This window comes from Cricetulus griseus, chromosome 3, assembly GCF_003668045.3.
Source record: "Cricetulus griseus strain 17A/GY chromosome 3, alternate assembly CriGri-PICRH-1.0, whole genome shotgun sequence".
NCBI lineage: Eukaryota > Metazoa > Chordata > Mammalia > Rodentia > Cricetidae > Cricetulus > Cricetulus griseus.
The window spans coordinates 186,454,584-186,466,743 of NC_048596.1; the positions used below are offsets into that span (position 1 = coordinate 186,454,584).

At 48.9% G+C, this 12,160-nt stretch overlaps 1 protein-coding gene across 1 annotated transcript; it reads left to right on the forward strand.

The window, feature by feature from the left end:
- The first annotated feature begins 13 nt into the window (after nt 1-13).
- Nucleotides 14-11,628, forward strand: Tle7 (TLE family member 7). Its single transcript, XM_035442323.1, has 10 exons — nt 14-166; nt 8,778-8,887; nt 8,999-9,021; nt 9,192-9,250; nt 9,576-9,788; nt 9,880-10,121; nt 10,365-10,506; nt 10,650-10,803; nt 11,167-11,240; nt 11,524-11,628. Exons 1-10 carry the CDS (start codon nt 14-16, stop codon nt 11,626-11,628), a joined length of 1,275 nt encoding a protein of 424 aa, XP_035298214.1.
- The last annotated feature ends 532 nt before the right edge of the window (nt 11,629-12,160 follow it).

Sequence of the window (12,160 nt, forward strand, 5' to 3'; positions counted from 1 at the left end):
GGCGGGTCTTCAAATGGCTGCCATGTTCCTGAGGTGTGGCTCCCACCCCCTATCGGCCGCGGAAATCCCACCCACCCTCGGACCAAGCCCAGCCTCCAGGAAGCCTTCCTCAGCTGCAAGTGTCTCCTGTGGCGGCGCCTCCCCCAGAGACTTGCAGCCAGTCACGGTAAGAGACTGTTCTGTCGTCGACCCCCTCGTATCCTCTAGTCTCTGCTTCCCCACCCCACCCCCCGGCTGCGGCCACCCATTTGTCACCAGGGAGTGGGCCTCCGAGGGCTCCTCCCAGGCGGGCCCGAGCTTCTTGCACCCAGCTGCACAGATCCCGCCATTCCTGGAGGGCCTCGCGCAGGGCTGTCTGGGCCTGTGGCTGGTGTCATGGTGCAAGGGGACAGGGACGCGAGCCCTATGTGGGAGTCTGGGGGTACCCTGCACGGGGAGGAGGGCGGGCACAGCCATTGAGAGAGTTGTCTTCCACTTCTGCTGCCTCCTTGTGGCGCAACTCGCCTGGGCGCTTGCTTTCAGCATGGCGGGAAGCAAGTGGCCAAATCACCGGCGTGTGGCTACCAGGTCTCCTCGGCCACACGAAGGCTCTTTCTCTGCTCTGAACCTGAGGTGAAGCCCTTCAGCAGCTGCCTCAGATCCAGGGCCGCGAGTAGCTGGGACTGAGACGGTGGTGGGAAAATGTCCCCGGGGTCTCCTAGGGGAGAGTGAAAAGATGGCAGAGACCAGAGGGCTGCAGGGGCGGCAGAGGGGAGCGCACCTGTTGGCCCACCGCATCCTCTTTAAACGAGGCTCGCACTCCAGTAATGAAACAGCTAGCTCTCAGTCGGAGGAGTGTTGCCTCAGGGCTCAGCTCAAAGGTTTCTAGGAAGAAGGAGGAGGATTCTGGACAGAAACCGGACAGTAGGATTTGGAACGCAAGAGTTCAGTCTAAGGGTATGGATAAGGACAGCACCTTGCGTGAGAAGCGACTGCCATCATCGTGTGCTTGTCTGAAAGGAGACTCGATACGGATCGGAGAGTTGGAGGTTTCCCGTGGCATCAAAGGGCCGGATGAATAGTGAGGAAGTGGCCTGACCCAATGCACCCCTTCCTTCTGGAAGGGCCCTCCTCTACACTGCTCAGAGCAGAAGTAACCTCTCCTTGGCGTCTCCCCCACCCCCAATTCTGTGACCTCAGCTTACTCGATACTGCCCTCTGGACTCGGAACTGCAGGTGTTCACGCTATCAGGAAGAGAGAAGGTGTTTGGTACCTGTGGATATTATCATTTATACATTTTCATTAACAAGTGTCTGACTCTCACAGGGGCACTGTGTTGAAAGAGAAGCTCCCGGAGTCAGGGACAGAAGGGGGGACAGACGATTGTCAATGCTCTGAGCAGAGCCATCTAGTGAGCTGCATAGGAACTGCAAGGGGCCATATAGATGGAAATTAGATTTGAGCTGCTCTACACGTGTCCGCCAGAGGGCGCAGCCTCAAATAAAGGCCTGCAGACCAATGCTCTTCATTCTGGTATCACATAGGTAGTTGACCCACCAGCTGGGGTACACCTTCACCACCTCGTACTTCATTGCCTATATTCCCTGGGCAGGGGGCATCTACAGCTGACTGGCGCTCCTAGGGTCACAAAGGTAAGAAACCACAGACCAGACTACCTGTTGTTCACTGAATGAGAGGAAGAAGACTCACGAAATTGGAACTTAAAGGCCTTTAACTCCTTATTGCTTTTTTTTTCTTGTAAAATACATATATAACAACCTGAAAGCCACCATTTTAACTCTATAAAATATACAATTCGGCACCATCACAGCATTGAGCAACAACCATCATTTTCCAGTTCTACAACTTTTCATCACCGCAGGTTATCAGCTTGAACCTCAGTTTCCCCATCTGAAAATGGAGCTAATAATAAACAGCTTTCCTAGGGCTGGAAGAGGTGCGATCTAACTTCTGTTTCTGGAGGAGGAGTTGGCTTGCTTCAGAGTGGATAGATGAGGAAAGAGGGCAAAGTCCCTAGATCAGTGAGAGCTTTAGCAATACAGATTCCAAGTAAATACGCGTTCATTTGGGGCTCAGAGAGACAGACGCTGGTGCTGGGGAGGCCCGCTATGATCAGGGAGTGAGCTGTGTGGCCAGGATTTCTAGGCAAGGCAGAGACTAGCCCATGCTGCTCTGTGAACTGTCCCAGCCCTCCTGCATGGCTACCCTGCGGGGAAGCTTGTGTCAGGAAACTGAGGCTTCCAAAGGAGCTGACCTTGATCGCAGTCACAAACCCAGAAGTGCTGGGTGTAGGCCTAGTCTTCACCCAGCTGTGGGAAGGTGGAGGAAGGTGGAGGGATGGGGACATTTGGCTCCAGTAACCTGGATAGGGTGGCTTCTGTGCATTTGAGCAGATGACAGATTGCTAAGAACTGAACTGGCAGTCACTGAGATAGTATAAAAATGGAGGGGAAGGTTAAAATACTGAACTGGAACTTTTGAACAGAGGGCAACAAGGGGGAGACACACACACACACACACACACACACACACACACACACACACACCTGCAGAATGTATAAGGAATTCTTATGGCTCAGTAAGGCTCTTCCACATATGGGGGAGGTGAAGAGATAGCTCAGTGGTTAAGAACACTGGCTGCTCTCTTCCAGGGAGGACTTTGACCTGATTCCCCTCACTCACATGGAGGCTCACAACCATCTATAACTCCAGTTCCAGAGGGTCTTCCAGCCTCTGCACACATGTGGCTCACAGACATACATGCAGGCAAAACACCCAGATATGTTGTTAGAAAAGAGCCCAGGGGGCAATAACTTTTGCCACTCTAGCAGAAAGACTTTACTCTTGATCAAGAGGGTGTGCTTGGAAGAGCAAGGACCCCAAGCTGGTAGTGCACTTGGTTTTTATTCTGATGCTGTGGTGACTGTCTGTGTCTTTCCCCCATTGCCTGGGGTCTGATCTCATGGTCTTCTGAGACTGGCTAGTTTCAAATAGTGCGAAGGAAATGAAGTGGGGAGGGAATCTGTCACTTTAATCTGAAACTGTAGCAGGGTCTTTGTATAAACAGAGGTTTTTACCTGGGGGCGGTATTAAAAACATTAGTATAAATATCTTAGAAGGTAGGAGAGATAAACCTTTAATCTCATCACTCAGTAGGCAGAGGTCAGCCAGGTCTACTTAGGGGGTTTTCGGGCTCAGAGGTCTGTCTGCTTCTGCTTCCCGAGTGATGGGATTAAAGGTGTGTGCCACCATGCCTGGCTATAGTTACCCTTCTTATTAAAGACATTTGAATGATTCTCAATTTGTTTGAGATAAGAATCTGTGGAATTCTAATCCCCCCCATTATTTCTTAGGGTTCCAAATTGGGGACAAACCCAGGCCCTGTTTGCCTCACTGTGTGTTTCCTGTGAGAATCAATAAAAAAATAATTCAGGACAGCCTGGTCTACAGAGCAAGTTCCAGGGCAGCCTGGCCTATATAGAGAGTTCCAGGAATGCCAGGGCAACACACAGAGAAACCCTGACTCAGGAAACCAAAATCAACCAAACAAAAAACCCAAACAAACAAAAAACAAAAGACATCAGGAAGTAGACCACTCAAAAGCTGCAGAAGCCCCCAAAACTGACCAGATTCACTAGGCTTCTCCCTCCCCGAGCATCTATATACAATACAGAAGCAGAGGCAAGCGGGTCTCTTGAGTTTAAGGCCAGCCATGTCAACCAGGGTTACACAGTAAGACCCTGTCTCAAAAAATGAAACAGAGAAAGTTTTGAAGTCCTTGTACTAAACACAAGCTTTACAGTATTTGATAGAAAAAGTGTCATATTTAATACTTCTTACAACATTAAAAATAGTTGCCAGGACTGGGATTTGTGTTCTGGTTAGGCAAGAATCTGTATCTGTGGGATTCTGACCTCCAACCCCATTAGTTCTTATGATTCCAAATTGGGGACAAACCCAGGCCCTGTTAGCTTTGCCTCACTGTGTGTTTCCTGTGAGAATCAATGCAACCATAATTCATCAAGAGATGGATTGTGCCAGGACAGGGATTTATGTAAAGTTCCCACCTGGGTAGCTACACAGTGGGCTGTGATAAACACGTACCATTTTATGGGAAACACAGTGGCCCTGTCTAGAAGTTCTTTCCTCCACGGGCTGCACTGACCCCAGACACTGTGTCCCCTTTTATGCAGGAGCTCCTCAAGGATGCAGGTTTGGCTTTGGCCTGGTCTCTGGTCACTGACACCAGCTTGGCTCAGAGTGCATGGGGACATCTATTTGATACACAAGTGATCAGGAAACATCATTCCTAGATCAGGGACAAGCATAAGCAAAGCCTTAGCGTGGCAACATGCTGCTCACAAGACTGTGGGTCAGGTATGGCAGACACAGGGAACAAATAGGAGGAGAGTAGGTGTGGATGCATCTTAAACGCCAGTCAGGCAAGGGGATCTGGGTAATCTGAAAGGTAGTAGATAGCTTCAGAAGTCTTGGGGACAAGAAGAAAGGGGACGAGAGGAAGAGACAGGATTTGAGGGCTTCTAAGCAGCAGCCTTTTCGGGATTTTTGCTTCAAAAGAAGAAGGCCAGAGGATGAAAAAGAAACCAGAGTGGAGTAGTTAGTGAGGAGAGAGGTCAGGTAGGCAGCAGATTACGAAACAAGAGTAGAAGTGTCCAGCCTCACCAGTGGCTGTGGGAAGGAACCAGCGGGCAGAAGAGTTGAGCAGAGCTTCTCAAACATGGTGCTCCAGCCAACAGTAGCAGCACCTAACACCTAACATTCTCACGACCATATCGCCACTCTTGTCTCCATCGCTACCACCAAGTTATCACTGTTGTTGCCAAAACTACCACAATAACATCAGCACTATCATTACTACCAGCTTTACCACCATTACTGCCATTGCCGCCACCATCACCACTACCGCTGTAACACTATAACCATCTACGATTATCACCACCAGCCACCACCTCGGTCATATCGCCATCCCATCCCATCCTCACCACCAATCCCATCCCTATCTCTGCTCCCATCCCGACCGCACCAGTCTTACCCATCATCCCCATCACCACAACCATTTCTTCTAACCATCATCCTCATCACCAAGCACCCGCTTAGAAGTGCAGATGCTCAGCACCTGACCCCTGAATCAGCATTTCCGGGAAGTGGGGCTGGCACTCTCATCGAGGCCTCCAGAGGACTCTGTTGGATGCTCAATTTAAGAATCCCTAGACAAGACAGCCACAAGGCTTCTCTAGTGGTTAATTTCAGAAACGCTGGTAAAAGACAACGGGTCACAGAGCCAGAGCTGGGAGAAGGAGACAGAATGGCCCCTCCTTCCCCTGACTCCCTGTTTTTGGCTTACTGAAGATCTGCCCTTGGAGCAAAGGGAATTCACCTGGAAGTGGGAATTAAACAGTAAGTGCCTTTTGACCAAATACTGGCTCTTTTAGGTCAGCTGAAATTCCTTAAGTTTCTCACTCTATCTGCTGAACTTACATGGACAGAATCCTGCCTTGTTCTCCACCCAAAGACACGGGAGCTCAGCACGAGTGTGGCCACACCCTGATATTGACCAGCCATTCCGGATCCAAACACCTGACCCGGTGCTCACCCAGGGCTTCATTATTTGTTAGGCAGGTGTTTACCCCAGGCACTGGGTAGCCCCCTACTCCTCCTCTCCGCCTCCCCCCACCCCCGGGTGTGGAAGGGTGGATCCAGGCCTAACTGGGTCTTTACTCTCCCACTTTCAATCTCTTAGGCTTTGACCTGCCTTCTGAGGTGAGTTTCCTGCCCCAGATTATTTGTGAAATGTGGAATTTACCTCTTATCTTGGAGAGATAAGAGGGGAACCCATGACAGTGGCTCCTTCAAAAGCCTTGACTTGTCTTTATGGCGAAAATCTGGTTAACTTGAAGTCAGAAGCCCTGGTTATGTAGTCTCATTGTCTTTTAAGCTTTACATGACCTCTGCAAGACGTCTTTGCAGCAGGGTCCTCACTTAACTTACTCGGGATCCTGCTAGGTACAGAGACCCCATTGCTTATTCTCACCAGGGCTGAACTAGCCGGGGTATCTGTAGTTAAAGGAGGCCTGATACCTCTCAGAGAAAACGTGTTAAGTGAACAAACGACATAATTAATTAGAATCATGGGAGCAATGCTTTGGGGGAGATGAAAATTTGGCTCCTGGTTCAACAGTTTCTAATATGGGTTGAAATATCCCCAAAGAAGAAAAAGCAGTATCGGGTCTTGTGCGACTAACCATGCCCCCTCCCACCTTCCTCTTTCCTATTTTTCAATTTCTATATTGGAAACACAGCAATACTTCTAAATCTCTCGTACATATATGAAAATAAATTCCAATTCCCATCCTTACTTATACAAAGTTAATATATTTTGAACATTGTTGTGAGCTTTGTCACTCTCCTCTCTAGTATTATACCTTGAGATGTTCCATGTCAATGAATATGTCCTTTCTCTTTTAACTATTCCACTGTGGGAATGTGATTATATATATATATATATATATATATATATATATATCACTAATCTTCACCTGTGATGCTTGGGTTTTGCTCCAACTTGTACATGTATTGTTTTGTATATCTCCAATTGTGTCTACAGGATAGCTTTGTGGACGTGAGGGTTTTAGGTCACAGTGTGTGCCTTGGTTTTTACGGTGGGTATTGCCTTCTTCCTTCTAGTGGGTGGTAAGAAATGAGCCAGAGAGAACACAGTGGGAGCTGCTCCATGCTTTCTAGTCCCAGGACCTGGCGTTCACTTGCTCTGGGCTTCACTTCTTAGTCTCTGAAACATGCCCTAGCACTTGGGATGCTGAGGCAGGAGGATAGTCAGAAGTTTGATGCCAGCCTGGGCTATAGAATGAGATCTTGTCTCAAAACAATGTATATAAAATGGTTCAGAAAGGCTGGGCGTTCAGCTCAGTGGTAGAGTGCTTGCCTAGCATGTGCAAGGAAGGCCCTGGGTTTGATCTGCAGCACCCTAAACTAACAATCACCCAACCCACTGTAACTGTAGAGCATAAGGTAGCAAGGAAAATTAGATATAAAGTGGTTACTTCAGGGCCAGACAGACAACTCAGCATTGCCAGGCTGCTGGTTTTCTGCTGAAGTCCTGCTAGAGCCTTTTCTGGGCGCCAAGGAGTGAGCCTGGCTGTCAAAACAATTGTTCTGAAAGGAAGGTTCCTCTCCATGGCTACCCATGTCCCTGAGGTTTCTGCTAGGTTCCCTTAATAGAAAAGCCTGGGCTTTCCCAGGGACATTTCTAGGGATAGCGGTTGGATAGATTGGAGTGGAATCTTTCTAAGGAGGGCACTGGCCTGCCTTAATTTCACAATTTCCTCTGCACAGGCTGCAATTGAATACAGTCTTCCATGCAGATGTGAGTCTGTTCCCATCTTAGAATTGTCTCAGAGGGCAGCAAAAGCCAATTGCTGCCAGGCCAAGTCTTCATCACTCTGCATCCTGTTCTCACCAAACAGAGCATTTTATATTTAAGTTCATGTTCCCAAGCTCCTTCATGTTGTCCCCTGTGGGTGAGGCACTCCACGGTCTCTGCATGGATTTTCTGTTGCATTAGGGTTTGGGTACAATGGGGATGAGCTACATTTGAAATGGGAGTGTCCACACTAAAGGGTGAGTTTGAATTTTGTCTACATTGAAACACAGTCCATGTCTGTAAAAGTTAGTTGTCAGTCAATCTTTTGACACTTAATCTCCAATGAGGTATTTTCAGAACATTCAAAACTGACTCTGCACTGTATACCTGATTTTCCCCCCTCTGTTCTCTCTCTGTCTGTGTGTATGTATATGTGCTCCTGTGTGGTGTGTGTGTATGTGTGTGCACAAGTGTGTGGAGTCAAAGGTCGATGTCATCTGTATTCCTTAATCACTCTCCACCTTTTTAAAAAACTGGTTTTTGGGGGTGAGTGTGCCTTTGAATATGAGTGCACAGGACACAGAGCACTGTGGAGGTCAGAGGACAGCTTTTCAGGAGTTGCTTCTCTTCCTCCACCTGATTTTGAGGCAGGGTCTCTGTGTCTGTTGCTATACTGCATACTCCATGGTCTTCAGGCTTCTGGATAATTCTGTCTCCACTTCCCATCCTTTTGTAGAAGTGCTGAGATTACAGATGTGTGCTACCACATCTGGATCTTTACACAGGTTTGAGGACTGAAGTCGGGCCATCAGGCTGTGGGGCCATCTCCCTGACCCTTCTCCTTATTTTTATTTTGAATTAACTCATGTTTTTTGAGACAGGGTCTCTCACTAAACCTGGAGCTTACCAATTCAGGTTGAGTGGCGAACTGACAAGCCCCAGGGGTCCCCTGCCTCCACCTTCCTAGCACTAGGATTGCAGGTACGTGTTTGGCTTTCTACACGGAGCTGGGAACCTGCACTCAGAGTCTCATGCTTGTGCAAGAAGCCTTTACAGATGGAGTTGTTTCCCAGCCCCTTTCTGTTCTCTCTCACAGTACAGGAGATCAGGATGAACTGGGAACCCAGGATCTGTTTGCTGGGTGCCTAGAGCCCGACAGTCCCTTTACTTGATTGACCCAAGACCATGAGTGAAGAGAAAGAGAACTCGTTCAGGATACTCAGGATTTATGATGAAACAGAAGAGATAAAGAAGATGCCAGAAAGCTCTGGTGTTTTTTCTCTTCATGGGCAACAAGAACAACACCAAATGGACAGTGTGCAGGGTATTCCTCAGCTGCCCCCATGTCCCTCAGTACAGCATGGCCCTGTTTATCAGGAAATGCACAGTATGACCCAGCCACGGTGGGATCCCCAGGCCCAGGACACATCCGGGCTCCAGCCCATGTGGTTTTCAGAGGCAGAACCAGAAAGAGGAACCAGCTCAAGGTAAGGCTGTCATGAGCGAGGCTTGCCAGGGTGACGCACTATCCTGGGTGGAGGGGCCCTGACACAAAGTTCTGCACTGCATGCCACCTCCTCCTTTCTTCTCTGTCACAGCTTTCAACCAGGAGCCATGGCTGGTAAGTGTAGGCTGTGACAGTGTGGTCAGGGAGGTGGAGTGGCCCAAGCTGGAGTCCAGATGGTGGATGAGGTGCTTGGTTTGGTGAAAGAGGGAGGTTCTCCTTCTGACCTTGTGACTGTTGCTGTGATACCTGGTCCATGAGAGGTGGGTGTGGCTGTCTCCCTGCAGGCCAGTTCTGTTCTTCGTCCTTGCTCAATGAAGAAGTCTGGTCATTCCTCAAAGCCATTGTAAGTACCTTAGTATTATGTTTTTGACATCCAGGTGTCATCCTTCCTTCCCTCCCACCTTCCACTGGAGAAGTGGTGTTTTTGCATGGCCCTATTCCCTTTCTCCTAGGAAGTGGTGGCTGGGATACCACCTTCTTAATGAGACTGTTCTCCTTGTTCTGCCAATTTGGTAAATAGGGCCTTTGGCTCACAGTGTCACTTCTACAAGAGATGTGACTTGGGGACCCCTGAACCAAGCTCTGTTATGAGAAAGAAGCTTAGAAATTTGGGGAGTAGGGACAGAGCAGGCCACCGCCTTGGTTGATTAGTCCTGTTGTCTCCCCAGCCTCCGATTCCAGACGAGGCAGTAGTCACACAGAAGTCCCCACGTAGTACCTGGAGGGTTGGCACTCTCCGCCATGGGAAGCGAGTGAATGCTGTTGCCATTAGCAGTGCCCCACGGCATGTGTACACATGTGGCACTGGCTACATCAGAGTGTGGGATGAAGATGCGTTGCATGCCTCAGATAGAGCACCTCAGGCCCAGCTGGACTTTCAGGTGAGGGGCTCTCAATCAGGTTTAGGGAGGTCAGACAGAATCTCTACCTTCAGCACTGCAAAGTGTATTGACGGTATGTGCTCTTCCCCAGGACCCGAGGAATCGTGTCCTTACCTGCAAGCTGTTCCCTGATGAGCAGAGCCTGATCACAGGGGGAATGGCCCGGGCTCTGACTCTTTGGGACCTGGCTCCCACCCCCCAAATCAGGGCCCAGATGGCTTCCACAGGTCCTATGTGCTATTCCTTGGCCCTCTCTTCCGATGCCCACATCTGCTTGGCTTCTTTCAAAGGATTTGTGGAGATTTGGGATGTGCAGAACCAAATCTTGATCAGGTAGGACCTTTCTCCAGAGCCACTCGGGTGTTCCTTGGGAAGGGCTTGAGAATGAGACCCCACTTTTCCTTCTTGGCAGTAGGGCTATGCCAAACAGCCTGGAAGGTACATCTAGGGACTTCCCAACCCTGGACTTCCCAACCCTGCACTTCCCAACTAGCACTGTACTTCTAACCCTTCCACATTCTGGCCCAAGGTAAGGGGCAGACCTTTCTAAAGACCTGTGAGTCATTTTCCCACCAGGAAACACGAGGTTCCTCTCTATGGGTCGCGCTGCGTGGACATCACAGGCTTTAAGTTCTGGACAGGTGGTGAAGACACCACACTGTATTCTTGGGACATGAGGAGCTACCAGAAACTGCAACAACACAACTTATGCCATGAGGTGCCTGCTTGGTTGCCCTCAGGACCAAATTCAACTCTGGGGTGGGGGCTTTGATGTGGGGAGGAGGTGCTGAGTGTGAATTTGAGGTCAGGGCTTGAACAAGGGTACTGGCAATTTTGAATGCTGACCCAAACTTCCCACAGATCCTCAGCATTACCCACGACCCCAGTGAGGAATGGGTGCTAGCAGGCTTGAAAATGAGTGACATTGTCATCCTACATGCTCACCGGGAGGAGAAGTACAAAGCTGTTGTCCAAAGATACACGCAACACCACAACCTCAAGTTCGCCTCTTGTGGTGAGTTAGAAGCCAGGTGACCCCATGGGTTCCTACCTTCTTTCTCCCCACCCCTTTCCTTATGCTCCCCTCTATCACAAAGGCTTCCCAGGTAGAATGAAGCCTGAAGGTACAGGTAGGCAGAGGTGGCAGGAGTCCCATCTCGTGGACTTCTTGTTCAGTAATCACTCACCATGTCCTGAGTGTGGTTCTGGTGACAGCAGATGAAGGGATGGCTTGGGCCATGCATCTGATTTTGATAAAGCAGGAAACTGAGGCAGAGAAGACAGTTGCTCTTTTCTTACTTGTCCTCTACTTGAGGACAGTTGGATAGAGAACATAGGCTCAGTTTCTGACTTTTCAACCTGTTCTTCTCTTTGCCAGGGACCCATTTTGTGGCCACACTGGATGGTATGATCCATTGTTTAGCGGCACCTTCTTTACGAAGGTTGTTCCAGGTATGGAGGTGGGAAGTGGGGGTGGGTGTACAGACTGAAACACTCGGAGCTTGTGGCCCCAGATTCCCTATTTGATGGGTCCCAGAGAGAACAGGGAAATACCACAGAGATGGCATTTTATAGTGGTAGGGACTGAGGACTTACCCTGTAAACCCATGGTCTTCACTTTGAGCTTTGTCCGTGACTCAGTGAGGCCTTTCGTTTACATAAACCTTGAAACATGAAGTCCTCATGTCTGTGGCTCAATCCCAAACCCTTCATGTTCTTCACAACTCTTTTCTAGACAGAGGAGTGTTATGAGATTCTATGCTGTGACATGTCCGCTGATAGTCAGTATCTGGTCACGGGTTCCAAGGAAAGTGCCACAGTGTACCAGCTCTTGTACTGAAGGCTGTGGACTATGGTTTGCCAGTGAAGAACCAAAGAGATCAGACCATGTGACCTCACAGTACTGGACATCTCCAATACCTGCCTCCCTTTGCTTCAGCCTTTATGGTTAGCTGGCTGTAATCCCAGGCTTTGAGTATATGGCTTGGGGCCTTTTCCGTTTTTTATGTTTTGTTTTTTTTAAATCCCCACTCATTGATATCTGTGTTTAGCAGTAACTTTATGAGATATGACTTTGCAATTAATAAAAATAGAGGAAAAAACCCAGAATAACCTGTTTGTGTGTTTCAGATAACAAAGTTATAGTACTGGATCATTTCTGTCCATGTTTAGCAAGTGGGGGCCATTCATTGTTCCAGGGTGGGTGTGTTAGTCACTTTGCCATTAGTGTGATGGAATACTCTAACAAAAAGCAACTTAGTGGAGAAAGGGGTTATTTTTGGATTACAGTTCTACAGGGAAAGAGTCTCTCATGACAAGGAAGGCATGGCGGCAGGAGCATGGGGTCAGACAGACAGATGGAGAGAGACAGG